Genomic DNA, 15,332 nt, shown 5'->3' on the forward strand with positions numbered 1-15,332 from the left:
CAGGATGGTCAGCCTTTGGAGCACATTGATTGAAATTTATATAGTATTGGCATCAATATAATTGTAATGTTAGGCATCTGTCTTTGAAAGAAAATGGGGGTGAAAAGAGATATGTTAGTTTCTCTTTATGTATATGCAGCTGGCCTGTGATGTCCGAAAATCTAACACAGCTGTTTCCCCCAGTTTCTGTACTGTCTGTTTTTCATTGGAAGAGGCTAGCATTCAGAGGAACATCTACAGATGATGTCACTTGCTCATGTGGCATAACTGTGTGTGCGTATGTAGAAAGTGCTGCTGGTTGGAACGGTAGATTGTGTAATAACTTAATCCAAATTTTAGAAAAACTACTGTCATTAAGGGGAATGTCAAGTACCCTGAAGCGCGAAACTGAAATTTCCAAATGTAAGGAGTACAGAGCTTGCATAAATTGGTAGACACACCATTTTCGGCTGCATAAACGTAAAGAGAAACTGGGATGCCTCTTTTCCCTTTTCACCTCAACTTTCCTTCATCTAAGACCTTTGGCTAAAAATATGATTATAAAAATGCCAATACTATTTATGTTGCACCTGGTGTTCTCCATGGCTGACACGCCAACCTGCTCCATGGAACCTGTATAATGATTCTAGAGTAAGTCATAGAAATATATTTACCAGTTAGGATACACTTTCCTTATCAAAATCAATGTATGTCATCATATATGATCATAGTGCTATGCTTCATTATATTTTGAGACCCGCATAGAGCCATGTGGTGCTAGGTCTCACCTGCTGCAGTCGTGCAGCCCACTCATTGCTTACCATTCGTTGGCTTCATTGTCACACTTACTTGCTGCTTTCTAATTGGCCAATGTGTGCTGGCTTCACTTCTCTTTTTTTTTCCTGGAGGATGGGCCAAGTACTAATTGCTTCAGTGTAATTGCTGTCAATCGACCGATCACACTGTGAATAAGGTATTATTTTTATCATTTTTCTTTGGCTTGACCTATTGGCTTTGCCATGCTTGTCTTCAAAATTCAAGTTCCAGGAATACCAATGATGTTCTCAGTAGCTCAAAACAGCTGCCTCCAGGAGCTCCCAGAGAGTCACCATGAAAAAGCTTGCCAGTCCAGGAGAAGAGCAGACCCGATAATGAAGAATGTCACCTAGCAGGCCTTGAAAAATCATAAAAATATTCCTTGACCTGCAGGTCGAGTAGTTTAAATAATCTACTCGACCTAACTGTAATGTACTTGACCCGGAAACTGGTCTCAAATTGTGTGATCTTAGGCAAATATTGTAATTCACAGTTGCCTTTTTCTTCATTTCGCACATATGAGTGCACCTTCAAATATTTGAGTTTAGCATTTCTGCTGTAAAAAAAAAAGAAAGAAAATCCTCTTTTGTTTGATTAAATGCACAAAATGTTTGCTCCATGTATAATAAATCTAGCCCACATAAAGGGTACACATGATCCATGCATGGCTTGCCTCTTTGCTTACTAATAGCTTTGACATCAGGGCAGGAGTGTTTCTCAGTTTATGTTTAAATAAACCTCACTTTTAATAAACCTATTACTAAAGCATGAAGGGGTAGCGCACTGTCATTTACAGACAGTACATTTCCAGGAAGCGTCCAAAAACCTTCCCACTAACTTGCAGCATTACTGATAAAACTATATAGTGTATTAAGAATAATCTGTGAAAATTGGGTTTAAGAAAACATTTATCATGTGCACATCACCAAGTAAAGTGTTCTGACTTTTTTTCATCCTATTAAAATATTTTTTTAATCACACAGAAGTAAAAAAAAATGGTCTTTCACAGCTACTGAAATATACTTATAAATGTTTGTAAAGTTGACTTAATTCTATAAATGTTGTGTGTTAGGAAAAATCTGATACCAAAAGCCTTTCGCTTCACATAGGTCAGACAGTTCACATTACAAAATCCTGGCACTTTGCAGTCACAAGGAAAAGTATTTGCATTCCAAGAAGACAAACTGGCTTTTGACCTCTGTCTCTGAACACAGAGCAAATGTGCCAAAAATAAGATTTAAAGGCATCTTAATTGCCAATTCAGTTTCTGACTGAACGAAACACCTGTTCTTTGTCCACTGGCTAGAAGGGGCGAGTAGCATCTAAAAATAGCTCGGCCTCATAAAATCTAACTCGCCATAGCGATTGGTCGAGTACGGTTTTCGAGCCCTGCCTAGGTGATTGAGGTCTTGCATCCTCATATGAAATTTCATATTCCGAAAAAAAAAACAGTCATCACCACCATCAGTGCATTTAATCAATATGTTCCAACAAATGCATCTATGATTTAATAGTGTCTTTCACAACTCTCGTTAATTATAATTTAGGATGGCGGCTCTATTACAGACCGGTATCTTAGACTCTTGCTCCTCCTCATGTTTGATTGTGCAGATCTAGAATAGTGTCTAAACCTTGGCTGGAGGTCACATGGTTGAAAATGGCATGTAGAAGAGATTTTGTGGCTAGATCACTTTATATTTTTGGGGCACTTTGAAAAGTGCTGGATGTTAAATGATTTTTTTTACACACACACACCCACACACACACACACACACACACACACCCACACCCACACACACACCCACACCCACACCCACACCCCCCATCTGATGTGATGGGGGATTGCAAGTTTTGGACAAATTTAGTTTTTTTCTTCTCCAAGATAGAAATGTCTAGTTGTCTAAGATAATGTTGTCTTAAATTGCTGAGATTGTTAGGGAAGTTAAAGAGAGCGGAGATCTTCTCTACGGAGCAGTTGCGAATATTAATGTTTTATGACCTTCTGGATTTCCGGAATGCAGAGTATTGGCCCAGTTTAGTTGGTAATCTTTTGTTTGCTGTTTAATCTTTTTGTTCCCCAGGAGTTCTGATAGCTGTCTGCTGTTTGTTGTTCATGATATATATTTTTTTTTAATGAACCGACATTCTAGTGCACACATTGAAGGCTTCTTTTAAGTGGCAGGCAGCCTCCACTCAGTGTTGTTCTTAAACCTGTTGTAGAATTGTCTTCAGAGAACGAAGAGGCCCAAAAGAAAAAAGAGAAACCCATGTACCTGAAGGACTACGAACGGAAGGTGATCCTGGAGAAAGAAGGGTGAGAGTGCCATTGCATTCCGGGCAGGAAGGGAAATGGAAAACCCAGTAAGTTACCCAGGGAGAGGCCAATCATTGGGCCACCACAGACTGGCCTCTTCTGTCACCTATGCCCTGGGCTGTATTGCAATACATACTGGACTCCTGTATGTTTTCCCCAGAAAGTGAGGCTAAGCATGTATACATTAGCCTCTCCTGTCTGCTTAACCAGTCTTAGGAGAAGTATTACTTGGCTACTTTGCCTGCCGTCTGTAGATATAGTCCAGGGACTGAACAGGTATACTCTTTGTATCTGTAGCCACCTTTTCAAACAAGGGGCCTGTTGCTACTGGCATAACGGCTACTTTCTACTAAATACTATGCAAAAAACCCTGTCGAGGAACAAATGGTCATGCAGTCTTCTGGTTTTTGATCCCCATCCTGTATGAAGGTGGTTTTGAGGGGTGGTGGAAAAGCAGATAAGCCATTCCATGAAGACAGGCCTGTGTTGTATTTCCTTTACCTGTTCTACAGATAACCATAACCCATTTTGGCAGGGGGTGGAATAACATAAAAGAAGTCATACACCTGGTTTAATATTTATTTTCCTTTTTAGAAAATATGTAGATGAGGATGAAGATACAGACGATGAGGATGCTTATAGAAGGCATGAGGTAACATTCCGAAAGTCAGTTGGTTACAAGCGCGAGGTTATTGTCATTCAGTGGTTGTTACACTGTGGGGGCCCATACCTTGTGAAGGTATGCTCATGGGGCACAAGACCCTTGGAAAGAAGAGGACTGAAGCTGCTCAAGCATATCTAAAATACAATCATGTTTTGCCAGTATGCCGGTAAACCAAAGAAAACCAAACTGAACACTGTTGCAAAATTAGAAATGTTGACTGTTACTGTGATAAACTAAAATGTATTCGTAACAACTATTTTTGTCAACAAAATTATTGAACACTATATCACTTCACCTCTGGTACCCTTCTGCAGAATGTTTTCCATGTAAAACGCCACATCCACCAAAGTCACACTGACAAATTATGGCTTGAAACAACACCAAACCTTATTAACATATGTCAGTTTCTCACAAACCAACCCCCCATACTAGCGGAGGGGCTTTGCATAAAAATGGTTGATGACCACTGTTACTCTCCTCCAGGATGGAAACATCACTGGCTATGAAGTGTCTCAGTAGGGAAGTGACTGGCAATTTAGGCTGGTCTTATACTGCTGGGTGCATCTAAAACACACTGCATATGCCTCCCAGATGCATTTACAGCAGTTTAAGTGTTGCTTCAAGTATTTTGCACCCATCAGCTTTTCAAGCTGTCACAGCAGCAATTGTCTACCACTTGCAGGACGTCAGCCAGTGGCATACTTGAATGGCCACAGGCTGTTGCTTTTCCTTGGTGCCCATCTGCTCAAAGGTCATTGGGCAGTGCAAAACTGTGAGAGGCCACTGGGTGGCAGGGCTGGTATATATTTATTTGCTTTATCCAGGGCCTCTGACACGAAGCAATAACTGAATAGATACCGTTAGAAGTATATCTGTAGATGTCTCACTCCCACCCCCAAGGCGTTTGGTTTTCAATTATGTTTTGCATTTAAACTTCCATTCTGGTCATTGGAGTCTGCTGAGGTTAGAGCTTCCAGAAGCAGTGATTTAGAATCTTATCTCCTGCACAAAAGGGGGCGCGTGCTCTACTGTCTGGTGCTCTTCTGTAGACTGGTGTTCTGGAATGTAGTACATTGACTGTATTCTTTCTGTTTCATGTGGGTTCTGCAGAGAGATGCCTCACCAAGTTATGTAGAAGAGCAAAAGCAGATCCAAGCCAGGTACGTTTCTCCCACACTTTACTTCAAAAGGTGCTAATGTTCTTTATGATCTTCCAGGATGCCAGTGCCTGGTGCTATGGTAGTTTTTATTTTTTAGACAACCAAATTGTTTTATAGTTGTTACTTTACTTGCAAGTCTTTTTAAATTGTTAATTGTATTGTTTTTCTTTTACACGTATTTTGTTATGACTGTCGCTTGCTGTCTGCTGCTTATAAACGTCTCTTATGCTGAGAGATCCAACTTGCATAGGGTTATTACCAGCTGTTTTAGAAGAGCAGTTACCTTTCATTTTACTCTTCTGCAGTTCTGACGTCCCATTGAAGTACATCTTTGGTACTTTTTGTTCTCCAGCTATCTGCAAACTCCTCCACCCCATCACACCTAGTGTTGACCAGTCCAACCATGTTAAAAACATGACCCTGCCCATCAACCCACCCCCAGAATGATCCCCATTCCCTCCTTCCCCAGAGCAGTAGAGCTAGTCCTCGGGTGACTAAATATTCCGGGGACCTCCTGAAATGCCCCAATTAAAAAAAGGAAAAAACGGACATGAGAAGAGAACCAACTATCAATAAAGAAAGTAAGACGGAAGACTAGGAAAACATCCCTCTGCGAACTATAGTGAAAACAAGGACCCATTGATACATCACTTCGAGTCCTAGAAGCTGCCTGGACTTGTGGAAGACAAGAGAAAAGGACTAGAGGTGAGCACTGGGTCCCACCCCCATCTTAAGAAAAGAGCAATGAGAAAAGGACAGCGGGGACAGCATGTCATTTAGCTGTCTGCTACTTGTGTAGCAGCTCGCAAACCATAGTAGCATCAAAACAAAAGTACAATAGGCCCTCACACTTGATCCTTAGTGCAGTGCTTAATTTGTGCTTGTTGTTTCCGGTGCTGAGCACCGGCACTTGTTTGTGAGGGCTGGGGCTTATTCTTATGCCTCTAGCATTTGCTGCGAGCAAAAGACACATATGGGAAAGACGGAAGAAGGAAAAAACTAAAAAGCGTCATAAAGGGAGAAAATAGAAAGTTGCAGGATGAGTTGAAGGGGCGGGGGTGGCTGCAAATGGATTGAAGAGGCCCGAGATGGCTTCAGGATTACGCTGCCTCAGTATTCAGTGCTGGCAGATTTAATTACAACAGTCTCATGTTTAAGAGAAGGGCTTTGAGCACCGGCACCTCTTTATTTACAAATTAAGCACTGCCTTAGTGTAGCAGGTTTCATATGAGAAACCTAAGCCCCGATATTTTGTAAAGTTGGGATATGTTCCGAGTGCTGCCACCTGTGGACTACTGTCTCATGGCAGAAATCGGAACGTACAAAGAATTCAACCCTACAGGCTCTTATTGGTGACTTGGGGCATGTGGCCTAGAAAATTACCAGTGTAAATGAGGATGAACTGAGGTTAACAAGCTGGCCTTCCCTTATTAGTCAAAATGAAGCACAATGTGCCCTCTGAATCATACTATCGATATCCCAGTCGCTTAGGGCAACAAAAAGACTCTCTGAAGAGGTGAACAATGTACCCTATGGGATCGTCCCCTCTGGGAATACTGAACACATTAATATTATTCCTTTGTGCTCTGTTGTGCAGATCCTCAACCCTGGATGAAAGGGTGACCAGCTGAGGTTCCCCCCACATTGGCCAGGGGGGAATCCTAAGTCACCTTTATGTTACCAAGACATGTATGCAAGATATCTGTATTCCTTGAGAGCTTCCTGAGGACCACCTGCATCTTCAGATGATCTGTTTTGAATGTTGGGGAGTCCTTTTGATACCCCTCCCTCGTTGCTGAAGGAATTTGTAAATGGCAGATAGGGTGGGAGCACCAGAATCTGTTGAGATGGAGGGTGGTACTCCAGTACCGACAGCCTGAGTTGAATGGAGACTCACTGAGGATAAATGTGATGCAGCTAGTTCTGGTGCAAGTGAAAGAAAGCTAGTTGGTGTAAGTTCATTGCCGTCAGGATCTCAGAAGTTCCTCCTCTGAAGCAGTGATTGCAGGATTGAGGCTTCCCTGAGCGCAGTGACAAGGTCTTCGAGTTGGGTAGTTTTTATAAGACGCAACTCTGCTTCAGGTCCATTATTGATCATTGAGCCGTTGCCAGACTTCTCTTGAATTTTAGGAGGCAGCTAGACCTTAAGACCACACAGTGAGGTGAAGTTTGCATTCAACCATGTCAGACAGAGTCTGATAGGGAATAAAAACCCTCTGAGGGTTCCTGTATAGTGAGGCCATGAGCCTCGGATCAGCTCCCCAGCAGAGGTAGTTCTAATGTGACTGTCAAACGCAATCATCCTGTTCTACAAGTACCCCTGCCCCCACAGGAGGAATCCTGCCCCCACCCCTTGACTTCAGAGGATTGCTTGACATAGAACTAGGAGTAAATTGAGCAGTGCCAACAGCCAGGATTGTTGCTTCTTAAACTTTTGTGTGCAGAGTCGTCCGGGCAGTTCCTAGGATAGGCATCTCAAGAGATGCAGGCAGTAGGTGCGATCTTGGCCCCTGCTTCGCCGGTGGTAGAGCAGAGAGAAGAGGTATACTGGTCAATAATCCTTTAAGAGCATGTGGATGTTAATGTTGGCATTGAGAGAGATGCTCTGCCCATGTCATCAGAGGAATTGAGTTTTTCTTACTGAGTCTTTCCCTGAAATTGCACCATACCAGATTTCAAGGTAGGATAGATGCCCCAGCATTTCCCTCTGATGTAGCAGGTTCTCCTGTAGTGGCTGATTTAGTGAACACTATTTTACCAGCCAGGAGCTTCTGCCTCATCCCCATTTTCCAAGGGGTATTGGGATGAGTGGCAGAGGACCGGGCAGCAATGTCCTTAATTGATGATTTTCCTGACCTCATGACTGAAGTGAACAGACAGACACAGTGAGAAAGCAAGCCCATATAAGCAGTATTAAATTTGTCATGTTACCTATAACTGTGCTAGGCTGTCACTGCTGATCTGGGGGAGAGAAATCGCTGAAACAATTTAGCAACAGCCCAGTCTGAGTTCTCACTGAATACTGTGTTGCGGGCTGAGGGGAGCTGAAGTAGCAACCTTCCCCAGTTGTTGCCCACAAGAGAAGAAATAAACTGCCTCCCAGTCCTGTGCATCTGCTGCCAAGAGGCCAGCTTGTGAGGCCAGTGCAGCCGCAATTGCCAGAGAGAGGACCTTGAGCCAGGGTGAGCACTGCCCCTCCTTCGCACAAAGAAGTCACCTCCCACCATTCAACACCGGGGAGTGAGACCACCAGGAACGCCTTCCCACCCTGTCTGGCTGCACAGTGTCCCCCCGATGATGAAAGAAGCCATTGTTCCTGCTACAGCGCTCCCTGGGGCCGAGAATGTCGTCATCCAGCCATCCAGTCAACAGATGAGGAGAGCCGGGAGGGATGGGTCTTAAATCCAGTCGGAGACATCCTATCAACGCAGTTCAGAAGACTTTGCATCTGCTTGCAGTCACCTGAGTACTGCCGTTGCTCAAAAGTTGAGTTTTTGACTTGTGTGGAATAAGGGGTATTGATAGGCAGTTTTGAGGGTGTTGGAGGCAGTTTTTTAGTATCGGTGCAGGGTGCGCCATATCCCAGATTATTCATGATAATAGCTAACTCTGATGGGAGTCATGACCAGCACTTGCAAATCCTCTTCTGAAATGTTAATGGTATCGGGGTGCTTCTTAAACCTGAGTTAATAAGAAGAACTTTTCTTCCCTGAGACCACACATCTTGTAGACCCACCGTTCTAGGTTTCAAACCTCGCTGCTGGCAGGTCTGAGTTATTGAGTTCGGTGCACTGCTAGATGTACTTCTGCTTAAAGGGGAATTGCTCTCCTCGTGCATGACAAGAGATGGGTTGTCATGGGGCAAAAGTTGGATCTGAGTGGCCGTTAGCTAACTGCAACTATTTATAGGGAGAATGTTCAATTTACTTTGTATATAATCTATGGCCTGAATGGAGACGATTCATGGGGCCATCGATTGCTTGTTGGCTGAACTACATCTGTTGCCAGAGCCTTTGATAGTGTGTGGCAACTTTAATGTCTATCACGGCATTGACCTGTCACGTCATGGGTTGTGGAGACGGTCTGTAGGTAGAGGTTGCGACTCGGGCGCTTTAAAACAATGGCTTCTATGCGCTTGTTGGCGTTTGAAGCAGCTGCCGTCCCAGAGAGCCGGGATTTACCTTCTACTCTGCTCACCATAAATCCTTCTTGCGGATTGGTATGTTTCCTGTTGGCCATTTTCATTCACCGCAGCTGTATCTCCAGATTAATCAGAGATTAATGGAGAATCGTTACTCGCTATCTTCATCCAGGTTGAAAGACTCTCTCTCAAAACTGTAGGTCTCGTATTTGGACGTTCGATAGGAGACTTCTTTTTTTAACTATGGTTATATCCACTTTATGCATAATCATTTGAAGGAGTACCTAGAGCCAAACGTTGGCTCAGCCTCTACTATCTGGGTATGGGATGCGTTTAATGCTTTTTGTAGGAGGCACACTTTAAATTATGCCTTGCTTTAGTGCAAGAAATCTGGCACAGTGGAAGCCCAGAACCGCTCTGTATGGCGCAGTGTGTAGCCAGACAAGATGGGTATTGCCAGACCAGGTTGCAACCTCTCAAGCGGACCTTAGGAAAATGTTATGAGCTATATCTTTCAAGAGGATATGGGCTAAGTAAATCTCTAGCTCTGAAAATAATGAAGAGATGGGGTGTTTACTTTCCTTTAAGGTTAAAGATAGAGCAAGCTCTAATATTATTCCAGAAGTTGTTAATGTCAAAGTTGAGCCGGTTGCTGACCAGGAGCATATAAGGAAAGAGTTCCATCAGTTTTATCAAACACTACATCTGGAGGAGTGGTTTGCTCCTACTGAAGCAGTAAATCAGTTCATCCTGGCGTATCACTATCAGCAACTGACCCGGTCACTGCAGTCAAGGATAGAAGAGCCAAAAACCAGACACCCCAGCTTTTCATGAGTTTGTGAATGGCTTATTCACAAAAATTGCCAAAGTTCGTGATGCCTGCCACAATATTCCAGGGTGCTGCAAAAATACACAAAAGTGTTCCTTCCTTGATGGATTTATTGTAGGCTGCCTAGGGGCTCCAAATACAGCATGCTCTGCTGATGGAAAGGCAGTGGAACTGTGTCTTTTTTCCTGTTTCCCCAACCTACCAATATGTGCTCTAAATGATGATACATGGCCTTCCTCTGCTCTGCCTCCTCCTCCCGTTATTGGTGTTGCTTCTGGTAGTGGAGAGATAGCAGAAACCGGACATGTATCAGTATTTTCTTTCAAAGGTTTTTTTTAAGATGAGCATGAGCTTTTCACCTGTATTGAGCTCTTATTTTTCCTACTCCTGCTTCACCTATCCTTCTGCCCTCTCCTTGACCTGCTGACCTAAAGGCAAGCGATTCAACCTTGGGAGGTCAGGTTTAACGGTGGGTGCACCAAAAAATAAACAGAGCAAGCCAAGGGTTATTCCTGGCTCTAAGAGCCTGTGTAAGAGCCAATCCCTGAAAATATTTGGTGTATAAGAAATGCAACAGTGATATTGTTAGAATATGATAAGATGTCTTCAAAATGCAAAAGCATTTCACCTTAGTAAATCGGATTGTATATCCGCATTGAGAAGTATTTAGTAAATGCGAGTTTTTAAACATATACTGAGAAACATTGCTGCCCTGACCCTGCTGACAATGCTATTGGTGAACTAAGAGCCAAGTCAGTTCTCATATGCACCCTTAATATGGCTTAGATTTTTATTAAAGATGGAGCAGCATTATACACTATTAAACACAAAACAGGTTTTTGTACAGTGCACATCCTGCACTCATGTATTTGAAGTGCTCTCTTATGTGGTAATGAGCATAAAGGAGGCGCTGTGAAAAATATTTGCCTAATATCACACAGTTTTGGGGAGCTGGGACTGAGCCCCAATTTTCTAGTTTTACGCTGTGCAAACCAGCCACTAGGTTGGTATCACTTTCAGACATCATAATGCGTTGTCTTTATATTTTGGAGGATGAGATTAGAGCGTGGTTGAAAGGCAGAATACACATTGTATTTGTGTCAGTTTACATAGTTCAGACATTGCCCAAAGGACATAGTGCTTCACAACATACAAAAAGCATGTTAAATATTTTTCTTTTTTTTCGACACAAGAACATTTGACTGGATTCACAGGGTGCTGAGCCAATGTCAGGATTCAAGCCTGTTTTCCCATGTTACATAGGTGACACCTGTAGCCTTTGGGCTACTTCACCTTCCGTTGAAGCTCAGGTCGTTTCGGGCTTGGTTACAAGAGGATCTCGACCCTGAGTCATGCATCGGGCTCAAGCTTCCAGTGGCTCGTCCACCTCTAGTCAGGTGTCTCGTCAGCTGCTACAGCTGTGGGAGCAGACAGTGAGAAGGATGCAATACAAAGTGAAAAGGTTTTGCTTTCTATTCCTGTTTAAAAATGTATTGACTTTATCTAATCCTTTCCTGTCATTGATGGGCATTTTTCAGCTATTTTGTAAAAATGCTATTGCTCTTCTTTAGTTATTAGACTTGCAGTCTCTTGGATGAGGAGATGTTTCAATGTTTCCTTTCCACTTGAAGCAGTAATCTGTGCACAGAGATGCATAGCTTTGCCCTCTTGTCCAATTTGAAGGGCGGATAAGCAAAATCTGACTACATGGGTAGGGTCATGATCTGCAGGCCTTTGGAAGCTGGGCTACTCAATTCATGCTCAGAGTGGTGGGGTAGGGGTCAGGCTCTCCTGCACATCCTCATTCTCTTGATGGGAAGTGGCCTGAAGAGCTTTTATGCCCTCATCTTCTCTCACTGTGTGAATCTCAGTTGCAGAGGCAGCAGATAAATAATGCACCTGCTGCTGAGATGTGCATGTAATCTACCTACAGGTCATACGTTTCACTGCTATTAAAAGGAATAACTTGACTAATGCACTTGCTGAGCACACAAAACCTGTAGTTAAATGTTCCTACTTCCAGTGAGATAGTTTGTTAGTTGAGTAATGGATCGAGTAGTCACATTTACCCATAGCGGATTGAACTGGAGTAAGTACATGCAATGATTTCCTTGAGACGATAAGACTAATCCCAGTAGCGAACAACAACCACTGGACTAACCACTAATTTTGAAATCCTGAGTAGTGTGCTACTCATCGTAAAGCTCTTCAATTCCTTGTGAGGGGTAGTAAGCACTATATAAATGCAATTACAATACAATCGTAATTGAACAATACAATAAAATCGTAATTGAATCAACACAGCTGAAAACAGTGATTTCTAGAAGGAAAGCCCGGTACTGGAGCACAGTGTCACAAACGGAATGGCATCATCTGGTAACTTTATGCGTGTACACAAGTAAACCACTTATTACAGTCTGCTAATAAACATGAAATATTTTAAGTCACTTAGGTCCCAATTTTATATCTTCGTGGCATGCATCTTCGTGATATAGAAACCACCAAAATAAAGGTTTGCCCACCAAATGTAAAAGCGGGTGGACTTTAGATTTAATCATGGTGGAGTCTACTCCATCTCCGTTGTGATTAAACCGTTCCAACAGCGCTGTGGAGTAAGGGACCTTGGAAGCAGACATGTTATTTCCCCCTCTCCCCCAAATTTAGATGAGCAAATTTAGAGGGTAGTCTTCACTACCCGTCAGTGAAAACTGCTAAGGACACCCCTCGCCATGGGAGAGAACTCCCATAGTGAGGGGATCATTTTCCTCTTTAATTTAAAAAAATAAAATCACGCTTCGGCATAAAAATAGGAGAAAACAGTTTTGTGTGGGGCTCTTTCATGTTGACAGAGTGCCGTACCAAGCTATAAACAGCATTGATAGGAACTGCCATGACGGTGGTTCCTGCCAATGCTTTAGAAAGTACCCCATGGTGGTTATTTCTAAATTAGGTGGGCAGTGTAGGAAACTGGACTTCTTTGCTGCTGTCCCCTCCCCACACTTTTTTGCCCCTTTTAGAACTACTAGATACTGGGTTTCAACTCTGACAGTGCACCAGACCTCAGTGCCAGTGCTCTTTCCTTAAAACAGAGTATGTCTGATTGTTGTACAATTAGCCCAGGACTTTAGCACCCCTGTAAGTCCCTAGTAAATGGTGCCCCTCGTACCTACGGCATGGGTACTAAAAGGAGTCCTTAAGGGCTGCAGCATATCTTATGCCACCCTAAGGGACCCACACACAAATTGCACAGAGCCTGCCCTCGCAGACTGCGTGTCTGGGTGCAGGCCGTGAGGGAAAAGACAACATGGCATACTCATTGTGTGCCATGCCAAAGTCACTGCATGTATTATATGTAAGTCACCCCTACAGCAGGCCCTGAGAGCCCTAAGGCAGGGTGCATTAAAATACATGGGAGAGCGTGTCTCCATGAGCAGATATGCCCCTGTGATGTCTAATTGTATTGCTAGATCATGCAAGTGACTAGGCAGCCATCTTAGAACTTGTATTGGACACTGGTCATCACAAGTGACCCAGCTACATGATGGCTGCACAGAAAGTAATGGTGTTTGGTATCGGTCGCCTCCTCGTAATAAATCAGAGGATGTCAGTAATGGATTTATTATGACACACTCCCAAATGGCATCCTAGAGGTGCCCCCTAAAAACTACTAGTCCTCTAGTGAGCTAGGTGACTGGTATTGATCAGCCTGCCACCACAGATGAGTTTCTGACTCCCTGGAGGTGAGAACCCTGCTCCCAGAGGTCAGAAACAGTGCCTGCTTTGGCTGGTGTTATTACCTCAGGCAGCAGGATGGCTAATAAATCTGCTTACCAAGGCCAGGGACTTCAAAGTCCCTGCTGCCTTGATATGCGACCCCCCAGTCTTGGGAAAGGCAAACCCCTGACCTGAGACCCATCTGGCACTAGGACAGACACGAAAATTAGCTAGTCAGGAAGCATGTCATACTACCAGGCTGGGCACACCCCTCAGGTGGCAGTCTGAAGTGAACATGAAAAGGAGAATGCCGCCATCTTGTGTGTGGTGGAATTAGGAACTCTGAGGCTGGGTAATGCCCACTCCACACACAAAGTGGTCATCTAGGGGATGTAGTGACCCCCAAGGGTAAGTACCCATTTGGCTACTACCCTTTACTCCCCTTAAAGCCTCTAAATTGAGGTTTTAGTGGACCCCCGACACCAGGAAAGCAGGTCACGTTGTTGGGATGGTATGTTTTCTGCATGTCTTTGGAGAGTGTGCTTTTCCTGCCTATGGTGATCTGTAGGCAAGTCACTTAAAAGTTACTATATGGTTTCTAGATCTCTACCTCAGTGAACACGACAAGCATGCATGTCCACTGAGGATCTTCCTGTTTACATGGACTGACACCCTAGAGCTTAGCCCTGAGGTCGAGGGGGTCATGCATAGTACACCTCCATTTCACAGAGTGTGGCTACTGCTCTCTCTACCAAGACAGTGTAGTGGTAGTCTGACATTGGTGGCAGCAATAAATCTATAGCCAGGGATACCTGTATCCTTGTACCCTTGGTGGTGGGTTGGGGGGGGGGGGGGGGGCTACAAGCCATCCTCCTGATCAAGTCTGTGCAGTCTTCTTTGCCTGTGGTCATGTTGCCTTTGTCTACCTGGGATGTGTGTTTGAGAGCCAGGAGCTGAGCTATTCTGCTAGATATTCCAGCTCCCGGTGCCCCTTCCTATTCCTTGGAAAAAACTAGAGGGCTGGGGGTAGACACTTGCTCATATCTGTGTTTAGGTGCCCTAACTCTTCTAAGAGGGGCCCTCCCCCTTTCTGTTCAGTGATGGTCAGTGCCTCCTGGTCTGGAATTAAAATTCTTCTCTGGGGAATAGCCTGGGCGGGTACCAACAGCTTGTCTTGAAGGACATAATCTCATTCTTGCAAGTTTTGCACACGCAGTGAGCATGACTGACATGTGCCTCATGATTGAAGTAGTAGACTCTCGGATTGGATCAACCTATCAATCAGAGGTGATAAAATTCTCGCCTGAGTGGTCAGAGGTTGTTAAAGACTAGTCTTCGGTTCTAACAATCATCTACAGAAGCCAGCTGTGGGTCCATGTTGTAAGGGCAAGGAAGCTTGCTCACCGCCTCTGAACTTGAGAGTTTTCTCTGTGACGGATGGATTCTGCTCTGATGGAGCAAAGGCGTCAGTCAGCAGCCAGAATGCACAGGACCAGCTGTGGTGTGAGGCTTGTCGAGCATCTGCTGGAAGACAAGGAATTTGCAAACAGCTGCTCAAGATAAAGAAGCTTGCTGGATATCAACAGATACAGAAGGAGACGAGGAAGCTTGATTCCAGTCCTTGAAGGTGAGATCACTTTGCCCAGACCCCTCCCCTGTTCTGTGGGAGCCTGTGTGATACTTCCAGTTACCATCTGTAGCTGGGGAAGAGTGTC

The 15,332-nt window shown here is 44.0% G+C and overlaps 1 protein-coding gene across 1 annotated transcript in view; it reads left to right on the forward strand.

Annotated features, from left to right (window-relative positions):
* Positions 1-15,332, forward strand: part of KRI1 (KRI1 homolog) — a 109,932-nt gene that overhangs the window by 31,434 nt on the left and 63,166 nt on the right. The window contains exons 4-6 of the mRNA XM_069230398.1: positions 3,016-3,109; positions 3,704-3,761; positions 4,884-4,933. Of these exons, the coding sequence (XP_069086499.1) occupies positions 3,016-3,109; positions 3,704-3,761; positions 4,884-4,933 (202 nt within the window). The remainder of the gene's footprint in view (positions 1-3,015; positions 3,110-3,703; positions 3,762-4,883; positions 4,934-15,332) is intronic.

This window comes from Pleurodeles waltl, chromosome 4_2 (assembly GCF_031143425.1).
Source record: "Pleurodeles waltl isolate 20211129_DDA chromosome 4_2, aPleWal1.hap1.20221129, whole genome shotgun sequence".
Taxonomy (NCBI): Eukaryota; Metazoa; Chordata; class Amphibia; order Caudata; family Salamandridae; genus Pleurodeles; species Pleurodeles waltl.